The sequence below is a fragment of the Triturus cristatus genome, chromosome 8, assembly GCF_964204655.1.
Source record: "Triturus cristatus chromosome 8, aTriCri1.1, whole genome shotgun sequence".
In the NCBI taxonomy this organism is placed as follows: Eukaryota; Metazoa; Chordata; class Amphibia; order Caudata; family Salamandridae; genus Triturus; species Triturus cristatus.
Window position 1 is genome coordinate 306247352 of NC_140591.1, and position 22779 is coordinate 306270130.

The 22779-nt window shown below is 47.6% G+C and overlaps 1 protein-coding gene across 1 annotated transcript in view; it reads right to left on the reverse strand.

Moving 5' to 3' along the window:
* Window positions 1-22779, reverse strand: part of MICU2 (mitochondrial calcium uptake 2) — a 1314791-nt gene that overhangs the window by 271957 nt on the left and 1020055 nt on the right. The window contains exon 5 of the mRNA XM_085621585.1: window positions 18675-18722. Within this exon, the coding sequence (XP_085477711.1) occupies window positions 18675-18722 (48 nt within the window). The remainder of the gene's footprint in view (window positions 1-18674; window positions 18723-22779) is intronic.

Consider the following 22779-nt stretch of genomic DNA (forward strand, 5'->3'; position numbering starts at 1 on the left):
GGTGGCAGCGTAGTGTTTATTGAAACCATTGCTCTGATCATATCTTTTTTCTGTGTTTTGCTTTTGTGGAGGCTTACTAGCCACTCATGTAAAATTAGGCTTCTATGTGCTAATCCAGATCCTAGTGCAAACATCACAAGTATCCTTCTCTTCCAGTCCAACCCTTCTGACATGGCCCCGTGTTGTCTCCTTCTTCAGCTTTACAAGGAGGCATCTGGTTTGCTGGTCAATCACCCTAAGTCAGTGTTGGTCCCGTTCCAATCATGAATGAATGAAAGAGCATTTATAGAGCGCACAGCTACTCAGAAAGAGCATCCTGGCGCTGAAAAGACTATCAGACCCATTTGCTGCCCCAAGGGGCGGGAGGTAGGGAGTTCATTACGGACCAGCCAAGTTTTGAGCATTTTCCTGAAAACAGAAATATCAGACACTTTCCTGAGAGACAAAGGAAGAAGGTTCCAGGCGCAGGTTCCATGTAACCGAAAGGAGCGGCCGCTGGAACGGGCTTGGTATATCCTGGGGACGGATGTCAGGCTCAATGTGGAGGACCTCAGAGTTCTTGGTGTCACATAGTGTGTCACTCTCCTTCTGAAATACTCCGTCCGTTTCCCTGCATGGCCTTAAAACTGTTCGTTTTGTTTTTTTACAGGAAGCCAGTGGAAAGTCTTACGGTGAGGGGAGATTTGAGTCCTAGGCTTGAGCGCTAGGACCGCTCTAGTGGCTGCATTCTGGACCACCTCTAAGCGGTTGAGCAAATATTCAAGGAGGCCAAGGTACAGGACATTGACGTAGTACTTTCTTGAGATGATCAATGCCCGGAACATGGTCTTCCTATGTTCAAGAGGCAAAAGGGGGAGAACGTTTCATCTTGGGAATGTTTTGACTGGCAGACCACCATCCACATGAGACGACTGAGCTTTTGCTATTTGAGGAGTCATGTTGCTCTCCTTCCAGAAATGGAGTGGAACCGTAATTTCACTCCACTAGTCTGGCAAGTGATAGCAGACCTAAAGGGATGGGAGAATTTCTCACTTAATGTCATAGACAGAATAGCGCTCTATAAAATGATGATTCTACCTCGTTTTCTATACCTTTTCCAAATTTGTTTTATAGGTGGTGCCCCCCCACTGGTTCAGGGAAATGGACATCCTTCCTACATCATTCCTCTAGCACAAATCCAGACAGACTGGCACTAGCCAAATGTCAGCAGGCCCTGTTCGATGGAACTCAAGTTTCAACTATTTAGCATTCCACACTCTCGTCATAAATGACTGGTTTAAGAGGGGCTGGTCAGACCCCGGCCTACAGGATGGAACTGGTCTCAATGGGCTTTGACGCCATAATGGGGATGCTTTACGGTGTCCCGATTCCCCAGTAACTTCCCCAGGTGACTCTTCTCAGCTGGCGAGCGACCCTCTGATACACGGCCTTGGACTCCAATCTTACATTCCAAACTCCCATATGGAAAGGTGCGTGGCTAGGGTGAAAGGGCTGACCTGGAGAGGGTTCAACACTGGGACAAGATAGGCATTTCCTTGGTAGAAAATGTCTGGTCCGGTAACCACTAATGCTCTAATTGACTTACACCCTAGCACCCAGACGATTTCACAAGTATTTGCAGCTGCACCATGCTTTGAGGGCCTATAGTTCCCCAGTCACAGACCTCCCTGAGCATGGCCCGCTCAAAGCGAAGCTCCTGATGGGTGCGTTGTTGAAAGGGGAATTTCTAAAATCTACAGTTACCTGACCATAAATGCACCTGACATGTTTGTGCCGCTGCGAGTTTAGTAGGAGGACTAGGTGGGGCCCCTGGAAAATAACGATTGTCGAGATGCCAGAATGGCCCCCGCGCCATTACCATTTCATCCAGGTTGTGGCTCCTGCAGGTGTATTACCACCACTATGCATATCTTACTTCCATCCGGCTGCATGGTGCACACCTACTCCCACGTGCTTTCGGTGTCCGCATGACCCAGCTGGCTTCTTTCACATGGTAGACATGACCCTCCATTAGTGATTACTGGGTTGGAGTAATCCAGACCCTGTCAAAAGTGTTGGGGTGGGAGGTAGAGTTGTCTCTGAAAATTATTCTTTTGGAAATGTTTGATGGGATGGGAGGCACCAGGGCCAACAGCGCGTTGATTAGTGTAGCAACAGTGGTAGCGAAGCAGGGCATCGCCACAAAATGTAAGTCGCCCACCCCACCCATAATGTCTCAATGGCACCGGGTGATGGACTGGTGTGTGCAAGAGAAGTGAGTATGTGAGCCCAGGGGCTGTCCCTAGAAGCATGGCAAGATCTGGAGTAAACGTTGGTACCACTTTGGGCATGGCTGTTGATTGTAAATGTTTATCTCTGCACTTATGTGGGTGTTCCAACCGCTACTCTTATTGATCATGTTCTGGGAGAAGTGTCATACACAGATTCTTATTTTGTACTTATGCTGGTGGGCAGACAAGGTGATTCTGGTATGTGTTTGGCTGCATAAAACCAATAAAACTTGTTTATTAAAAAAACATCCCGAGTGTATGTTGTGGATGTGGTCTTCATGGTACATGCATTGTGTGTATGAGTCAGAATAATGGTGGAGGTGGGCTTGTTCTCAGAGATAGTGGACGTGTACAGCTGCAATTCTTAAATCTGGAGTGAGAAGACCTAACAACTATAGTTTGGAGAGAGGAGACAAGGCTGCTTTAATAATTTGATTAGGTCTTTTGCTGATAGAAGCTGCTGATTACTGGTTCTGTAGCACTACCATTTGGTAGCTTGGGGGCAAGGGGGTGAAGGGTGGGATTGCAATCTCTTTTGTTCAAGATCAAAGGGGCCCCTTAGGCGAGGCCAGCCTTTTGTCTTTCCCCTGATAATTGTTTGATGTTGCCGATGACAGACAGGTGCAGAAAACTCACACCTCTGTGTGTGCCTGTTGTGGGTGATTTAGGATGGAGAGTACTCTGCTATTAGGATCCTCACACTACACAAAGGCTGTGTTTAGAGAACAACCTAGGAAGTGCACTTGAAAGGTAAACCACCCTAAACTAGTTCTGAAAATGCAGACAGTGGATCTACATCTCGCATCTGCTTTTGCAGTATAAAAGTGGGAGCCACTGACCCACTTCTTGCTCCAGTTTCAAGTTCTCCATGTCTAAGAAAGGCAGTACGCAGCAGAACACTCATAGGACTGCTGTACAACCGATGCTAGTGTCTGCCTGGAAGCCAGCTTCCCAGAGGTGAGAGAACATTACCTGAAGACTTGCCATGCTGGAAGAAGCTGTTCATATGACCTGAAGCACTTAGAACAAACCTGCCTGCTGAAACTGAAGGAGCCCGCCAACACTGCAGAGAGTGTGACTGTCCAAGAAGAGCCAGAAGCAGCGAGACCTCAATGCTGGTGAGTTCTGTCAGAGGAAAGAGAGCAGAGGAGAGTGATTTGTGTGCCCGTAGGTATTATCAGACTCTCCATGTGCCTGTTACAGTTGGAACCACAGAACTGTGACAGTTTGTGCAACTTTGACCAAAAAGTGCGAAAGTAGCTCAACCCTTCTGCTGTGACTTAAAGACTTGCACTGCTAACTTGAGCCATCATACCACAATCGGGTCCAAGACACAGGAGTAAGGTGTCAAAAAAAAGGGGGGGGGGGCAGGAGCTAGTTAATGGTCCAGTGCCCGTGCTCCAAGCTCACCATGAAGTCAACAAAAGGGGGGGGGGGGGGGGGACACAGTTCCAGGGTGAGTAGTGCAAGCAGTCAGTATCTCACTACAGGGAGAGAGGAAAAAGAAACAGACAGGAAACTGAGGTATCCTAGGTCTGGGACTCAGTGGGGAAGAACAAGTCTTGTCTCTTGTAGCCCTCACACAACCCGAAGGATGTCATGCTTCATCATCAGGCAGTTGCTCCTCGTAGGGCTGGCGCTGCAATGCCCTACGGGTCCCCCGAAGGGTCACTTTTTCAGAGATCTTTAGAGAACTGTCATTTGGTGCATATGGGTGTGTGGAGTGAGTCCTATGTGGAGGGTGACAAAGTGCGTGCAGAGCGATAAAACTGTCTAAGGGTTGCCAGAAGAAATACTTTTAATGTGGTGGTACCCTTGACAGAGAAAAAACCCGTAGGTTGAAAGTTACCCCTGTAGGCGTAATGTGCCCAGGTACCTATGAGGTCGACATGTTCTACGCCTCTATGGTCACAAAGATCCCTGGTGTTTCATCAGGACCAGAATAAACTGTGAAAGTTGTGTGGTGCATGTAAAAATAATAATAATGGGGTGGAATTAACCCTCTGGACGATCAGTGGGGCCCATAAACTAAGAGTCCGTTTGTTAAGGCTGCAACTAAATAATTGAGTCCACTTCTGATCGTGACCTAGAAGGAAAGAGAACAAAACAAAAGAGACAAGCTTTAGGTAAGTAGGGGAGGCTAAAAGGTAATGCCTCTATGAACGTATGTCGAGGAAACGCATCCTGCATTTGTGAATAAGGAAAAAGAGAGACAGACCAGGTATGCATAGTCCCTCCACTCCAGGCACACTGTGCGATGAAACAACCAGATGCGCACGACGGAGAGCCAACAAAGCCCCGCCTGGTGAACGGGGGCCATGTCGACACCCGGCATCTTGGAAGCATCAGCTTTGGCGAAGGTGCTTGAGAGACGTGAGAGGCCCATAACTCAGGTCCCGCAAAGCGCTGGTCAGGCGTCACAATGGCCTGCCAAAATTTAAGCTAACACCATGCGCAGTATGGGAGAAATGGATGGTCAGAGCTCAAGTTAGCTCCCATGCGCAGTCCAGTTTCCAAAGGTAGAGAGAAGTGCGGAAACGTGCCATAGGACAGGGTATATACAGGTTAAGCTGCTATGAACCTTACCTAATAGGAAAAGTACTCCATAGGCATTGGCGTAGCGTACCCGCACCTTACCGGGCTGTAGAGAAAGTAACAAGACATGACAGGGAAACCAAAGTAAGCAAACTCAAACTTGCATGCCACACAGTTCTTGCTGCATTCACTTACTTATTTGAACACTGTCCTTCGCCATGACCAAGGCTCTTTTACTCACAGTTTAGCTCGGGTGTCGGCTCCTATACACCTGCCCCGTCCTGACGTCTGCCTGAAAATGAGGAGCAGCAGGCGGGGGCCATCTAGAAATACTCTTGTTGATTGAACGAGGGCAGATCCTCTTTCCGGTTTGCTTTGCAATGGTCTTACTGTGCTGCGCCTGCGTGCATTACCGCAGTGTCTTAGTGGCACGCATGTGCACCTTGTTGAGCGTAAAGTAGACTGCGCATGTATTCGGGGAGGGACGGAGGTTCCTCCGATTGACGTACTCTAATCTCGAGCACATCGGCACAGTGGAACTGGTGCGTGCACACGGACTGTAAATGTCAGTGTAAGCGTAACACAAACTGCCATAGCGCTTAATGCGCTTACTTCATGATCGTATGTCTACGAAGAAAGGTTTTTTTTAAAAACTAGTTTTGAGCCCAGATGTGAGAGTAGTTTACCACTTATCAGTGCACTCAGAAAAATATGGAGATGTCAGAAATTACTAAGATATGAGCTAATTCATGGCGTGTACGCAGACACCAGGTGTTTGAAAACTGTTAATTAAAAACTGGTAATGAGCCCAAATATGACAGTGGTTTACTACTTATCAGGACCCTCAGAGACGCGGGGATGTCAGAGACGACTATGAGCTATTTCTGATATGGGATTAGATTGCCACTGATCAGTGCCCTCAGAAACACGGGGATGTCAGAGGTGACTAAGATATAAGCTATGTCATGACGTTGTCGTTGCTATTTTCTCGGGTGTAGGTGGCAAGTGCTCAGGTCTAGATGTGTTGCACTAGTCAAGCAAGTGGGTTAGCGTGTAAGTTGGTGACCGGGGAGGGCCAGCTAAGGAAGGTGGTGTAGACGTGACCCTATCCCTGACCCGGGTCTGGCACTAGATTGCAGTCGAGGCTATTCCCTTCTTGGATCTCGAAGATGGTTAACTACATACCACGACCTACAGAAAGACGACCAACTGTAACAGTCTTCTTAGCTTCAAGAGCTACCATCCAAAAGCCCTTAGGGAGAACCTACCGTACGGCCAGTTCTTGAGGATTCGACGGAATTGTAGCAGGATACAAGAGTTCGATTCTCAAGCCAACGAGCTGGCTAACAATCTGCACGAAAGGCACTACCCCAGGGATGTGGTCTTGAAGGCTAAATAAAAGTGCCAGAAATAATCACCGGCAAGGACTATTGGAGACCAGGGAACCAAGAACCAGTGATGTGATCACGTGTCACCACATTTACCCCGCTATCCAACAAAAAAAAAAAAGATAGTCAACCGCAACTGGAGAATCCTAAACACTGACTCTCTGGATCTGGATCCCCCTCGTTTTGCGTTTAAACGCACTATGAACTTCTGTGATCAGCTGGTGAATACACGCCCCTGAGCAAAAAAGAAACCTCAGGAAACTACATTATGGAACCTACCTGCAGTAACAGGACATCACCCCTGTGGGGCTTGCTCGTCGACAAAACACACTAAATAATTACAACTGGATGACTGTGTGGGAACAGTGAAAACACACCAATTGTAACACCACCAACTGTGTGTACTTGATTACCTGTCCGTGCCCACTTAGATACGTGGGGATGACAACCCGAGCAATGAAGGTGAGTATCAGTGAGCACAAGAGTACCGTCAGACGCGGACGGACGGCCACAAAGATGACTAATCACTTAATTGACAAGGGACTTCCCTGCGAGGCCATACAATGGACTATTTTAGAGGCAGACCCAGGGTGGAGTAGCTCGTCACTTCTGCACCGAGAATAACGGTGGGTGCACCGCCTCCGCACTCACGAACAAGGCCTGAATGATGAAATACCATGGACTGAACTTTAATCGCCTGCTTACAGCACCGCCACACTGTTCCTCACATATACTCTAAGCATGTGCACAGACATTACTACCTGATGCCCTCAACTGGAATCTAGTGCCAGACCCGGGTCAGGGATAGGGTCACGTCTACACCACCTTCCTTAGCTGGCCCTCCCCGGTCACCAACTTACACGCGAACCCACTTGCTTGACTAGTGCAACACATCTAGACCTGAGCACTTGCCATCTACACCCGAGAAAATAGTAACAACCACGTCATGACATGGCTCGTATCTTAGTCACCTTTGACATACCCGTGTTTCTGAGGGCACTGATCAGTGGCAATCTAATCCCATATCTGAAATAGCTCATAGTCCTGTCTCACATCCCTGCGTCTCTGTGGGTCCTGATAAGTAGTAAACCACTGTCAAATTTGGGCTCATTACCAGTTTTTAATTACCAATTTTCAAACAACTGGTGTCCGCGTACACGCCATGAATTAGCTCATAACTTAGTAATTTCTGACATCCCCATATTTTTCTGAGGGTACTGATAAGTGGTAAACTACTCCCACATCTGTGCTCATAGCTAGTTTTTTACAAACACCTTTCTCCATAGACATACGATCATGAAGTAAGCGCATTAAGCGCTATGGCAGTTTGTGTTGCGCTTACACTGACATTTACAGTCTGCGTGTACGCACCCGTTCCACTGTGTCGATGCGGTCGAGATCAGAGTACGTTAATCGAAGGAACCTCCATCCCATCCCGAATACATGCGCAGTCTACTTCACGCTCAACAAGGTGCACATGCGCGCCACAGAGACACTGTGGTAATGCACACAGGCACAGCGCAGTAAGACCATTATGAAACAAACCGGAAAGAGGATCCGCCCTCGTTTAATCAACAAGAGTATTTCTAGATGGTCCCCGCCTGCTCCCTCTTATTTTCAACCAGGCGTCAGGACGGGGCAGGTGTATAGGAGCCGACAACCGAGCTAAACTCTGAGTAAAAGAGCCTTGGTCATGGCGAAGGACAGTGTTCAAATAAGTGAATGCAGCAAGAACTGTGTGGCATGCAAGTTTGCTTACTTTTGTTTCCCTGTCATGTATTTTTACTTTCTCTACAGCCCGATAAAGTGCGGGCACCCTATGCCAATAGCCTATGGAGTACTTCTCCTTCCCCTATTAGGTAAGGGTCACAGCAGCTTAACCTGTATATACCCTGTACTATGGCATGTTTTCGCACTTCTCTCTACCTTTGGAAACTGGACAGCGCATGGGAGCTAACTTTAGCCCTCACCATCCGTTTCTCCCATACTGCGCTTGGTGTTGGCTTCAATTTTAGCAGGCCATTGTGACGCCTGACCAGCGCTTTGCGGTTCCTGAGTTATGGGCCTCTCACGTCTCTCAAGCACCTTCGCCGACGTTGATGCTTCCAAGGTGCCGGGCGGGGAGTCGACATGGCCGCGCTCACCAGGCGGGGCTTAGTTGGCTCTCCGTCATCCGCATCTGGTTGTTTCATCGCGCAGGGTGCCTGGAGTGGAGGGACTATGCATACCTGGTCTGTCTCTCTTTTTCCTCATACACAAACGCAAGATGAGTTTCCTCGACATACGTTCATAGAGGCATTACCTTTTAGCCTCCCCTACTTTCCTGAAGTATGTCTCTCTTTTGTTTTGTTCTCTTTCCTTCTAGGTCACGATCAGAAGCGGACTTAATTATTTAGTTGCAGCCTTAACTAAAGGACTCTTAGTTTATGGCCCCCAATGATCATCCAGAAGGTTAATTCTACCCCTTTATTATTATTATTTTTCACGTGCACCACACAACTTTCACAGTTTATTCTGGTCCTGATGAAACGCCAGGGATCTTTATGACCATAGAGGGGTGAAACATGTCGACCTCATAGTTACCTGGGCACATTACGCCTACAGGGGTAACTTTCAACCATATGGGTTTTTTACTCTGCCAAGGGTACCACCACATTAAAAGTATTTCTTCTGGCAACCCTTAGACAGTCTTATCGCTCTGCACGCACTTTGTCACCCTCCACACAGGACTCACTCCACACACCCACATGCACCAAACGGAAGTTCTCAAAAGATCTCCGAAAAAGTGACCCTTAGGGGGACCCGTAGGGCATTGCAGCGCCAGCCCGACGAGGAGCAACTGCCCGATGATGAAGCATGACATCCTTCGGGGTGTGTGAGGGCTACAAGAGACAAGACTTGTTCTTCCCCACTGAGTCCCAGACCTAGGATACCTCAGTTTCCTGTCTCCGTTTCTCTTTCCTCTCTCCCTGTAGTGAGATAGTGACTGCTTGCACTACTCACCTTGGAATAGTGTCCCCCCTTTTGTTGATTTCACAGGAGTAAGGTGACCATGACCAGACCTGTCCCGTGTGGCCACAGTAACTCTATTTCAAATTTCTGATCAGAGGACATTCAACGTCAGCTCCTGCTACTGCCTGCACCACGACCTCACCAGAACTGAAGGAGAACAGATCTCATTGGGAAGTGCTCTCTCGCCCAGAAGCAGTAGAGAGACTGCCCGCTGTAGCTGGCTGACTGCAGATCTTGGCCTTGCGCCTCTAAGGCCTTCATAATGGTAAGATACAAAAGACTGATAAGAACTGTGATAAATTGAGCACACTTAACATACTAGAGGGGGGTAATCTGTACCTGGACTTTGATTCATGATAATAGAGACATTCTTATGCACAAAGGAGAACGACGTAGTTTACAGTAGACAAGGAAACTAGTGGTGATGGGGGGAGGTGTGGACATGGGAAATAGGTGCAGTAGTCCAGCACACAAGTCAACAAAATAATCCTTGCTCTTTTTTTTCATGTACTATCTAGTTTTTGTGTGTAATACAGTGCTTTTATTTTTATAAAGTAATACGCTGGGTTGGACAATCAGTTATTGAGTTGCTGGGTGACTGTTTAGTTCAGAGGTTGTGCACCACCACACTACCTCCCTGAGAATCCTATGACTGCTCACCATTCTAATACTGACAGTCACAGGCTGAAGAGAAAAACAACCTTAGCCCCACAGTTGAGGCCCACACACTACATAATGGAAACTTTTTATTAAATACTTTCAGTTAAAAATATTTTTGCATATATTTAGTCTGGCTACTGCTTTCAACTTTAAGGTCCACCTGGTTCTCAGTGCAGACTATGAAAATACTAAGAAAATTAGATGTCTCTTTGCACCACATGGAATCAGTAAGTCCATAAATATTATATTGATTACTAAAGTAGATTTGTGAAGCCAGACCAGACCCACGAACCCCTGTCATTCCACGAGTAACATAAATATGATAAAACTATTTCAAATTAAATATTACATCAAGTAATGCACTGTTGTTTTTACTTAGGTAAAAAAAGGAAATTAGGAAATTCTAAGAATCAATGGTAACACACAATCACATGGAATCAGAAGATCAGATTCACAATTACTATTTTCATATACAAACTGGCACCCTAGAACTGACAGAGATTAATCTAAAATCCTCAAGTGAAGCTACAAAAAGTTAGATATAGAATTACAGATGGGTAATAGTGAATAACGAGGATGTTTTTCACCAAGGCGTTCAGAGTGACATCCAGAGCCAGACTGGGAACCAAAATCAGACCTGGAAAAATGCTCAAACCAGCCGGGCTCCCATCCTCCACTCTCCAATCTCTCTCCTCGCCCTCTGTGCTATCTCTCTCTTGAAGCCCCTCTCTAACCCCCTCTGCCTGCTGTAATTGCCTGGGAAGCTGGAGAAGGTGAAAGAGGCATCAACAGCATCGCTCTGCCTTAAACTCTGGCTCCAATGGCTCCAGCCCAGGAAAAGAAAAGTAGTCTGGGCCTGGTAATATCAAATGGAGAACAATACTAAAGCTGGAATTGTGTATGATATCAATCAGAACACTGAGGTGAAAACAATCTCCATTATTTACTTTTTTACCTATATATAACTGGATTTCATGTATAGCCACCGAATCATCTGACAGTGTTTTCAACTGAAAAGCAGGGACAGAGGCGTAATAGGGAGCCACACATAACATGGCCTCTCCTCCCCTCCCCTCCCACATGTAAAAATAAAATACATAAAGAACATATTACTTACCATAGGTAATGTCTTATCTGGAAGAGACTCTATCTAGTCGCAGATTCCTTACCATAGAATAATCCCCAGGGGTCAGACTGGATCTGGAAATTTTTTAAGTGAGTAGTACCCTTGTGCGCAGGTAGCTGGTGTCATTCGGCTCCGCATGGCATCGTCCGCGCCAGAAGTGACGTGTGTGGTGCCTAGATAGGCTCCACCCCAGCACGCTCATGTCAATTTATTTTCACGACTTTTCAAGCCAGAAGTGTGGAGCCATGAAGAACACTGACCACTGGTGTGTTTATCTAGGGCCCTGAAAAGGGAACAGCCCTGTACATAAAAATCTGTTTGCATAGCAGGGAGGACAGGTGGGCTGGTAAGGTATCTGCAGCTAGATAAGAGTCTCTACCAGATAAGGTGTTACCGTAGGTAAGTAACTTAATCATCTGATAGAAACTTCTAGCTGCAGCTTCCTTAGCTTAGAATATATACCCAAGCAATACCTCTCCGAAGGAGGGTCTGCAAACCCGATTTAGAATAGAAAGTTCTGCAGGACCAAATGGGCAACCTGCCCATCCTGACGGACTTGACAGTTCAGGCGTTAGTGCTTGGTGAAAGTGTGCAACAAAGCCCACGTTGCAGCCTGACAGAGGTCCAGGACTGGAACTCCAGGTGCTAATGCAGTGGTTGCAGCTTTTGGTCTGGTGGAGTGAGCATGCAAGCCCTCCAGGGATTGCTTCTTGGCCAAAACAAAGCAGATCTTAATGCACAGCACAATCCACCAGGAGATGGTTTGTTTCTGTATGGTCTTCCCTTTCTTGGCTTTGACATACCCAACAAAGAGTTGGTCGCTCACCCGGAATGGTTGTGTGTTGTCAAGGTAGGACGACAATGCTCTTTTTGTGTCCAGCAGGTAGAGTCTCTCCTCTTCTTTAGAGGGATGAGGCGGAGCATAAAAGGTAGGCAGGTAATTACCTTTGGTAAAAAGGATACTTAAGTCCACAGGACCAGTTTGTTTGGGTGAATATTTATATAGGGAGCCTGAGATGACAATGCCTGCAGGTCATCGACCCACTGGCCACATGTAATTGCCACCAGAAAGGCTGTCTTGATGGTGAGAATCCTAAGAGGGCAGGAACGAAGCAGCTCAAAAGGAGCGCACATTAGAAAGGTAAGAACTAAACTGAGGTCCCACTAAGGCATAACAAAGGGAGCCAAAGGAAACATGTTAAGACTTTTAAGGAACCCATTTAATATAGGGGACTTGAAAAGGAAAAGCTGATCTGGCACCTGCAGAAAAGTGGACATAGTCGATCAATAACCCTTCGAAGTGCCCAATCCAGAGCCCTGCTGGGCTAGGGTAAGGATGAACAAAAGAACTTGGGGAAGAGGTGCAGCCAAAGGGTCAACCTATTTGTCCGCACACCATGCAACAAACGTGCTCCAAAGGCTGGCGTATGGTGGAGGGACCCTGAGTTGTCAAAATTACATTGCAGACTTCAGGCAGAATGTCAAAAGCAGTCAACTGGCACTGCTCAATCTCCACACATGAAGACAGAGAGTTGACAGGTTCGGGAGTAGAAGCCTCCCCTGCTGCTGTGACAGGAGATCATCCCGAAGGAAAAGTCTTATCGCAGGACTGATGGACATGCTCAACAGCTCGGGATACCAGACTCTCTGAGCCCAGTCTGGGGCCACAAGGATGACTTGGGTCCTGTCACTCCTGAACTTCTTGAAAACTCTGGGCAGAAGTGGTATTGGCGGAAAGGCATACGGCAGGTCGAAGCTCCACTTGAGACGAAAAATGCCTGAGAGCTAGGGCTGCCTTGCAAAGTCCAGCGCACAGACCTGCTGGCATTGCGCATTCTCAACAGTGGCGAACACATCTAACCAAGGCTTTCCCCACTGCTGAAAGAGACTGCGCCACCTCCGATTGGAGACAGCAGTCGTGATCTGCTAGGCATCTTTGGCTGAGTTTGTCTGCTCTAGCGTTTAGAGACCCTATCAGCCTCTGAACCAACAGGGAAGTGCCCTGAATTTCGCGCTATGTCTAGAAGCAGAGGGCCTCTTGACAGAGGATCCACGACCTCACCCCGCCCTATTTGTTGCAGTACCACATGGCAGCAGTATTGTCCATGAACCCCTTTGCAAGCCTTCCTTTGATGGAGGGTAGAAAGGCTTTCAATGCCAGCCAGATTGCTCGGAGCTCCAACAAGTTGCTGTGCAGTCCGTATTCTGCCAGAGACCAGAATCATCTGATTTCCACCTCTCTCAGTAGCCACCCCATCCCAAGAGTGACGTGTCTAGCCCTACAGTCAGTTCTGGTTGGTGAAAGGAGAGGGGTTTGCAGCTGAACCAATTGCGGTTCGCCATCTACCATTGCAGATCTTTTGTAGTGCCCTCTGAGATCTGGACCATGTTGGAGAGATTCCCGTGATGCTGTGCCCACTGGAACTTGAGGTACTACTGCAGAGCCCACATATGCCAGTGGGCATGCGTTACAAGCAGGATGCAGGAGGTCATGAGACCCAGCAGACTGAGTCAGCATCACCGAAATCCAGAATCGAGGCTGAAACATCAGTTTCATAGCTTGAATACAGTGGACTCGCTGCTTGGGAGGATAAGCCTGAAACTGCAGTGTCCAGAGCATCTGGAAAGGGATCAGGTGTTACTTTGGCATGTTGATAGTGAACCCCTGCGAGTGCAGGAGGTTCGTCATAATCTGAAGGGGGGAGACAACCGTCTGAGTAGGGCTGCCTTCAACAGCCAGATATCGAGACTGATCTCCGCAGATGAGCTTCAACCACCGCCATCCCCTTGGTAAACACCCGAGGGGTGCTGGTAGGGCCGAAAGGGAACACAGCAAACTGAAAGTGCTCATGCCCCACCATGAACCTCAGTTAAAGTCTGTGCACAGGCAGGACGGGAATGTGGAGGTATGTGTCCTGCAAGTCCAATGGTACCATCTAGTCTCCAGGGTCCAGGGCAGACATGACTTGAGCAAGCGTGAGCATTTTGAATTTCTCCTTTTTCAAGAAGAAATTGAGAGGGATCAAGTCTAGGATATGACAGAGGCCTCTGTCCTTTTTGGGCACCAGAAAGTAGCAGGAATATCAACCATGATCTACTTCTGAGGTCAGCACCCTCTCTATGGCTCCCTTGGCCAAGAGAGCCTGCACTTACTGATGGATGCAGACTTTGGGCAGAATGGAAGTAATGAGATATGGTTCTCCGTCCGCTTGTCACAAGTAGGTGGTATGGCTGGAGGGGTATTCACAAAGGGAAGGAAGTAGCACCTTTGGACAATCTGGAGAACGCAGTGGTCGGATGTATCGACCCCCAGTGGTGCAGGTGATGGCGCATCCTGTCTCCCACTGGGTGCCCATGAGGGTCTGAGGACAAACTAAAGGGCCTTGGAGGCTGTGGGTACGAGGGTGGACTGGCCCAATTCTTTTTATTTTATTCCATTTTTTATTGACATTTTAAGAAAATACATACGATGTTCTAATCAATTACAATCAATGTCTCTTATATGAAGTTCAAAAACACGTGAGAAGGAGAAAAAAAAGGAAGGGAACCAAAGTACACAAGAAGGAAACAGCGACAAGAAGATGCATGCTTCACTATGCATTAAACAGGAGTCCTGGGTCACACAAAAACACATCTTTGATCATGTTACATTGGTATGTTGTAATGCACGCCAGCTGAAATAGAGAGTAATCCCGAATGCCGAATTTGCCAGCGGCACAAAGAGGTAAGTTAATAGAGTGATGACTAAAGGACAGGTCGGTCCCATCCGGTTTTATGAGTGGGGGTGTGTGTGGTGTCAGGGGTCTGTGACACATCGTGGGAGGTTGTCGGTGGTGATAAAGCAGCAGTGTCCCTTGATCGCAGATAAGCAAGTAAATGTTCCCATATATCTTTGGGGCGGGACCGTGGTGACAAAATTCCCAGAAGTGTGATAATTGTTCAGAGCAGTATGCAGTATTCCGCAGTCAGTTCTCCACCCTCGGTGCCAGTCGTCTTCCCCAGTTCATGGCCACCCTACTCTTGGCTAAAAGAAGCATCATATCCATGAGCCTACAATGACCAGCTGGAATATCTCTGATGTAGCCCAGTAATCCAACCAGTGGGGTGCAATCAAGTTGCAGATCCGTTATCGACTGCATGGTTGAGAACAATTCTTTCCAGATATTGGCCACTCTTTGGCATTCCCACGCTAGGTGAAGAAAACAGGGCTGTGGTGCTGTGCACCGAAGACAACTTGGGTGACAGGCCAGGCCCAGCTTATGAAGCTGTGTTAGGATATGGTATATACAGTGTAAGAACTTTAAGTGTATCAGTCGTAATCTATAGTTAGGTGATAATAGCTCCAGTTGCCCGCAGCAGAATGACCAATGAGAGTCGGTCAGGACAGGACCGATGTCCATAACCCATAGCGCCCTAGCATGGGGAGTTGTCACCTGAGAGTATTGTTGAACAGTGGTGTATAGTTTCATTATTAATCTGCAAGGAGAGGGTGTGGTGAAGATATGTTCGAGTGCCTCACAAGTGTTGGAGGCTGTATTGGAAAGGTTACGCAAGTGGTGCGACAGGTGGCCCTAATTTGGTAATATAAGAAGTCGTCTAGCATAGCGGGTGAGTGAGTGGGGGTCAGTGACAATTGATTGCAGGACCGTGTCCCCTGGCTATAGATCAGAAAAAGCGAGGATGTTGAGGTGGCCAGCCCTCTGCTTGGCACTCTTATCCTGTAGTGGTAGCAGCAGGGGGTTATCACATAGGGGAATAGACAGAGCATATATCGGAGTCAGCCCTGCCCTCTTACGTAAGCCACCCCACACCCCAATGGACAAACTCTACCGTGTCTATTTTCGCTCTGGGTGTCTTATATGGAGCATACAATGCTGTGGTCAGTGACCAGGGATCCACGCAGCCCCTTTCCACTGCCACATGGGATGACTGGCCCAAATTCTGGTTACCTGACCCACAAGACCTGAGGGTGCCACGTTCTCCGCCACAGAGGGACTGAAGTCTGCTGGCCATGGTGGATGGGCAGTTGGAGATGCAGCTGGAAGCCCCTTCTGTGACCACGAAAGGAGCAGAAGGCAGTGAGTGGTTGGTGAGGGGCCTTGGAAAGGACAGGGACCTGGTTGTAGCTCTGCTGTCCTTGAAGTGCTCCAGCGTTAAGTCTGCCTTGTTACTGAAGAGACGAGAATCCTCAAAGGACATGTCCATGGGTGAGGCCTAAATATCCCCAGAAAAGCCAGTCGTCCTCAGCCAGGCTTGGTGCCGTGAGGCCACCAACCATGAAACCGCTGAGTCTAGTGAGTCAGCCATATCCAGCCCACAGTATTCTGCAAACTTAGCTGCGAATCTCCATCAGCATTAGCTGGAGAGAGCACGGCTCGGGCCTCCTCTAAGACCACAGGCAGCACCTGTGCAACAGAGTCCCAGATCGAGTCGGAGTATCGGCCCAAAAGGCACGCGGTGTTCACCGACCGCAGTGCCAGACTGGCGGAAGAGAACATTATATTCCCCAAGGTATCAAGCATCTTGGATTCCCTGTCTGAGGGAGTGGTAGGGAATGCCCCAGGACTTAATTTGGGAGTGGAGGCTTGAACCACCAAGCTCGGTAGGGTGAGTTGTGATGACACTGGGGTCCAGTGAGGCATGGCAATTGCAGTAGACTATCGACTTATCCACAGAAGCTCCAGTGCAGGGCTTGGATCAGGCCATGATTAGGACGTCTGTGAGGGCTTCCTTACATGGTAGAAGCGGTTCAGATGTGGTGGCTCCCAGCTAAAGCACCTCAGCTGAGAGTGAGCTGAAGGTCCAGTACCTCAGCCACCCTCCTTACCACCATAGCGAATGAGGCTCTTTTCTCCGTAGCCATGGTAGGAAAAGAAAGCAAGCCAGTATCTGGGGAGGTATTTAGTACACTTGCATCTACCAGATCCTCACACCAGGTGTCCTCAGTGACATCTAGGGGCTGGTATTCATCTGGGTCCAGTGGCCCCTCCTAATCATCCCCAAGTCCTAGCAGACAGGAATAGGGCACAGGGTCTGACCTGGGTGGTCTCCCATCAGTCAGTGCCGGAGTCGGCATTGGCGGCACTCATCTGGATGCATATCAAAGTCGGGGATGAGTATCGTGACTGCAGCGGCACCGGGGACGTCAGCAGTGGAGCTGGCACCAAGGAAAGTTGAGGCTTGACTGGCGCCGGTCTGGATCCATCCATGGATCCAAAGGGCCCGGTTTGAACTAGGGGTGAGCCTGCTGGCAGAAGACTAGTAGGAACCCCTCCCGAGGCTGCGGGGCCCAGAAGAACTCCAGCAGAGACGGGACGCCTAAATTTGAGGTGTGTGGCTTCATAAAATTCGAGTTGGGCAAGGGTCGCTGTGGCTCCTGGAAACTAGAGGGGGCGCAGGCCCAACCATGGAGCCAGGATTTGAATGCTGATGCTCCCTCGTCTCATTGGATAACTTCGACGGATGGGGCGAAGTCGATGACCTCTTCGACATGTTGCTCTTCTTCCATTTGTGGTACTCACCCAAATGCCTAGAAGACTGACGATGAGCACTTTGAGTCAATCTGCGACAGATTCTGGCACCTCTCAACCGGGATCAAGACCATTGCGGCATCTCACGTCAAGCAGTAAGAAACTTGAGGGACCGCTCCCTCAAAACCTTGGGGTGCCTGGCACAACAATCTATGCAGGTCTTAGTGTCATGGTCACACAAAAAGCACCAGAAGCAGACGAGGTGTAGATCCGTCACCGAGATTTGGCAGCGACAGGCGCCACAGGGCTTGAAACAAGCTTTTCTTGTGGACATTCCTGCCACACAGGAGAAAAAGTCTCAAATATCTTCCACAAAATGGTCAAAAAAAATGTCAGTCAAAAAGTGACTGGGGTTAGCTCTTCTCTGGATCTGCGCTGATTGGCGCAGAAAGAAAAGAACGGACGTCAATGCGCTGGGTTGGTGCCTACATAAGCATCACTTCCAACGCCAACTATACCACACAGGCCAAACGACGCCACCAACCCACGCGCAGGGGTAATGCTCACAAACAAATTTGCAGATCCAGTCTGATGCTTGGGGATTATTCTAAGGTAAGGAATCTGCGGCTAGAAGTCTATCAGATGAAAAAAATACCAGGCTTCATCCCACACATCCCACCACTCTGAATTCCCTCTGCTCAAGGAGCTATCCCTCCCGACTCACTAGCGCTGCTCTGACAGGCTTCCAAAGAGCCTAGGTACCTCAGCCTGGAATTCCTTCATGATGTGGTAACAGTGAGTAACATCCTATGTTACCCACATTTGCGACGTCATAGCAGTGAATAACTGGATTTGGAATTCAGGTATTCACGGAGCCATGCATCATAAATAAATACAGTCTTCCGCTGCAAGGAGTGCCACAGCCAGCAACTCCGGCTCTTTCAGCGAATGTGTTGCAGAAGCCGCCACAAAGGATTATCTTGGACTTCAGACTGATGTCGACCTTAGGCACCAGACAATGGTGACAGGAATGGTAATGGTTTCAATCAATACGGTCTCTGTAATTTCAATGTGCCAAGCCCTGGGTCGCCCTATCAGCTTTTAGCCTGAAGCCAATACATTCATTGTCATCCTAGGCCCGAAATGAATAGCAATGTCCATAGACAGCTGGGAAGAGTGATGAAGGGGTACGACACTTAAAAAAATGCCTTACTTGTTAGAATCGTCAGCAAGAATAAATACTCCGTGTAGGAAATCAGTCCTGAAAAAGTAAAAAACAGAATAGTTAATAGAAAAGAACTGTCAAAATACATTAACATACACAATAGTTAAATAGAAAGACCTGCATATAAAACAAGAATACAGCACACAGGTGTAGCATGACCTAGTGAATATAAAAAAACACAATGACCTCGCTAAATTCAATTTTCCAAAAATAACGGTCTAACACTCAAAGCATTTTCCAAACCATTACTTCCCTCTTGGTATAAGTGACAGCGAGGTTTATTTAACCATGTCACCTTTAACATAAATAGTTGTATTTGCCGGGGACTCGGTCTTGAACCTGGCCGTTTCTGCTTCGTGTTCCGGCGTGCACTGCGAGTGAACCTATTATGTGCGCGAGGGGCGCGAGCATCTGGTTCATGCTGGTGCTCAATTAAAAAAGAAAGGGCAACGTGTATTTGTTTTCAATGGGAGTCCTGCACTAAATCTTGTGACTTTTTCAAGTGAAAAATATTCCGTGTTTATGCGAAGGGCGAATAAATTAAAGACGCGCTGTCATATTTGGGAGCAGGGAAGGGAACCGCTTGAATATTGCTCCGACGGATCAAAGCATGTCATCCCCTGGCAGGCGGGAAGGAGCGGAGAATAGCCGGCCTCTGTTCTCAAGGGGAAGAGGTAACACGCGAGGCTGCCAGCCTGCCAGATCACACTGATAGTACAGCTGGGCCCCGTGCCAAGAGCAGACTCCACGTTCTATTATTTTATTATATATAAGAACATGTCCTTTCTACAAGGTGAACTTGTCTTTTTTTTTTCTTCTGACGGAAAATTCCAGTATTTCCCTTTGAAACCCCGACTGAAATGAAACTCCTGAATAAACAGAGGCTTGACAGATTCTAAAGAGCAGCAGCAGACAGGAGATAGAAGGGCAGGTAAACAGTTGGCTTAACCAATCAGGTTCCTCGCATTCCCATCTATGCGATAAGGCCTGACTGGAGATGCCATGATGTGGCAAGAGTTTTGACAGCTTTTACAAAACGTCACCAGTGCTGCCTTTGACCCCTAACATAAAAATTATATTGTGCAGGAGAGCTAGGGGAGATTGGCATGTTTAAGCCACGCAGTATTCCACAGGGTAAACAGTGCCCTTCGGTTTATACAGGGTTAATTGAGAGATAAGGAAAACTCATCAGTCTCTGGTGACAATGAAGTTCTCACTGCAATAGGGATTGCAATCCTAGTACACATACCAGGAAAGAACTGGGTCGATACATTCTTGCAAATGAACGATTGGTGTCGATACTAGGAACCCCTGGCGACACATTGCCAGATACAACTGTACCCCATTGTGCCTGGTTTACACAACCTTTAGCGCACTAATCACCAACCGGAGTCGGAAGAATTTACTGCCGGAAAAATTGTGACTAAAGTTAAAGTCGGAGTTATTGTTTTAAACAAAACGCCCCTACAATTTTTATATGCAATTTTTTGATTCACACTTAGTGACAAGAAACTGCATACGAGTGGAGGGGAAGTGAATCCCCACTTGGAAAATCCTTTCCCTAGAAGTTAACTTTTGGGGACCACAAGAACTGAAACTTTTTTTTGCGTCCCCATTGTGGGAACATTTATTGAGGGAACACCTAGGGGTATTTCTAGACTTCCTGATACTCTCCTGCCCCACTGTCTCTTAAGTTTTGGCCAGTGCCAATGGCGAGAAAGTCTCTGTAAAATCAAGGAATCAGGGTGTGCTCCTCCACATGAAACCTGCATTGTCCTTGACACTTATGAAAATTTCAGTCTTTCCAAACCATCTCCTGTAAACCAAGAGGCACCTCTTACCAAACTCTGGGACAAGGGAACGCCTCGCTGTCCTCTACCTACAGAGAAGTATCTTATTCATACAGGTAGTGTGTAGAGTTGGAGCTCAAAGGACATTAGGGAAGCAGCTCTATGAAAGTCCTCCCAGTCTTAACCACATCCAAGGGGAAATATCAGTCACAATTTGTGAATTCTCAAAACCACTAAACATGGTCTTCACCTAGAACATAGGTTTCAGGGGTCTTTCCTTCTGGAGTTCCCTCAACTTTCAACAACCCTCAGAGTTTTCTCCACCATACTGGACTCCACCCTGGGGCCATGGTCCTCGTCAGGGGCAAATATAGCTTGTATGCGATGCTACCGCACACTGCTTCCCTCGGGGACCTGCACTCTAGCAGGCATAGCAAAGGATGATTTCTGTGGCCCCTTTGTGCTGATTTAGATGAGAATTTTTTCATTTTGCTCCTGTTGCCTAGCTCCAGCTATAGGAGTGTTCATTTCAGGCCTCAAGACCTCTACATTTTTTTGTTTTCCAGAAGCTTCATTATAGCTACCCTCTTTCAAAAGACGGAGAGCTTGCAGCCTGCCCTCCTGCACTTTAGCTCCTCACACCCAGGAACTGCCCTCTTTCTGGGCTCCTGGTTCTTCTCCTTAACCCAGGATCTTCTTCAGCAGCTCCCTGTAGCCCTCTGAGCCTGCACTCCCCAGGCCCCTTGGCCACTTTGATGGCACCTGTGTGGCTAGCAGGAGCCATGGGGACACTCCACAGGACCAGTGTACAGTAGTTCCAGGGGAGCCCACTGTTCCGGTGTCCTCCAGCGAGTCCAGTCTCTACTGTATCCGAGGAAATGCAGAGGCCAGTACCACTGTCCCTGAAGAGATAGATACATAGATTCCAAGTCAGTACAAATCCAGTTGTCATGCAGAATCCAGCGCTTCTCAAAATCTCTCTTGAGCAGGGTTTTTAAACTGAGGGTAGAAAGTTCCAGACAATTTGTACATCTGCCCAATCCACATGTGATACATCATCACTACACCCAAGTCCCATCTCTCTTGCACTGCATCTTGGAACTTTTGAAAATGTCGACTTTAAGTGGTCCCTGGTCACATCCCTCTGAACTCTTTAAGCCCCACCCATAACTACAACTGCCAAACTGATGACTTCCCACCAAGATTCAAAGGGGCCTCCTGGAGAGACAGAAGTCAGAGGTCTGGCCCTTCACCTATAGTTTCACTGTAAAGAGCATGCCCAAGCTTTTCAGGCAGTCTGAAATCTAATTAACTTATGCAGATCCCCCTCCACACTTTTCCTCTCTCAGTATCAGACCTAATCCCTCCTAGATGGGACTACTGTGTGAGGGAAGCATTGATCTACTGTCTGACGACTTGTGGGTAGTTGAAAGCTCAAATTTAATTAAGTACTGATCTCAGCAAAAAAAGACTAAACAAAGTGCATGAGGGAGTGCAAATATGACCAAAATAATTTAATATTTTCAATCAGGATCTTTGTTTACCTATAGAATAAGATTTTAAACTCTTCTCTCGGTCCATTCAATGCAAAATTATACTTTTGTACAGCTTTCGCCTAATGTGAATACAGATAAGCACTACAGACCTATAGCTAAACACTAGAGACCTACGGTTAAACACTTCAGACTTCCACTATTGTCAATAAGAAATGGGAATAATTATTTTTGGATTATTTTTGAATACCCAGGCCATAAACAATTTATTAATGGTCTCACCTACAAAAGGTTACCTGTGTGCAAGTACCAGTCTGAGTTGGAAAATAGTCCCACCTGCTCAGCCAGTACACATTTGCACCTGCATGTGAGAACATGCAACCAGCACAGATTATACTACTCCAGCTGCACAGCAGTGGATCGTATTTGAATAGGCAGGCACTGGCAGTTAGCACACAAATCCATTTAATCAGTGAATACAGTAGAGATCCAAAAACAGGTGTGAGAAATTGAGTTGTTGGTTGAGTGAGGTGTTCACCCTGCTCAAGCAACAGCCACAGTCCCTGTCAAGCTGAACCACAAAAGTCACCTAATTAACAAGTGGTTAACCCTCTGGTATCTTGGCATATATGCAGTCAGGCTTAATAAGAAATGATGTTCGAGAGAAACGCATCCATTTAGGACCATAGCTGGTGGCCAGCCGAACTCGGACCCACTCCCACGCCAACAGACCACGCGCATGCCACCTTGGCATCATCCTCGACAATGAACTGACCATGAAGCAACAAATCAACAGGGTTGCCTCCTCCT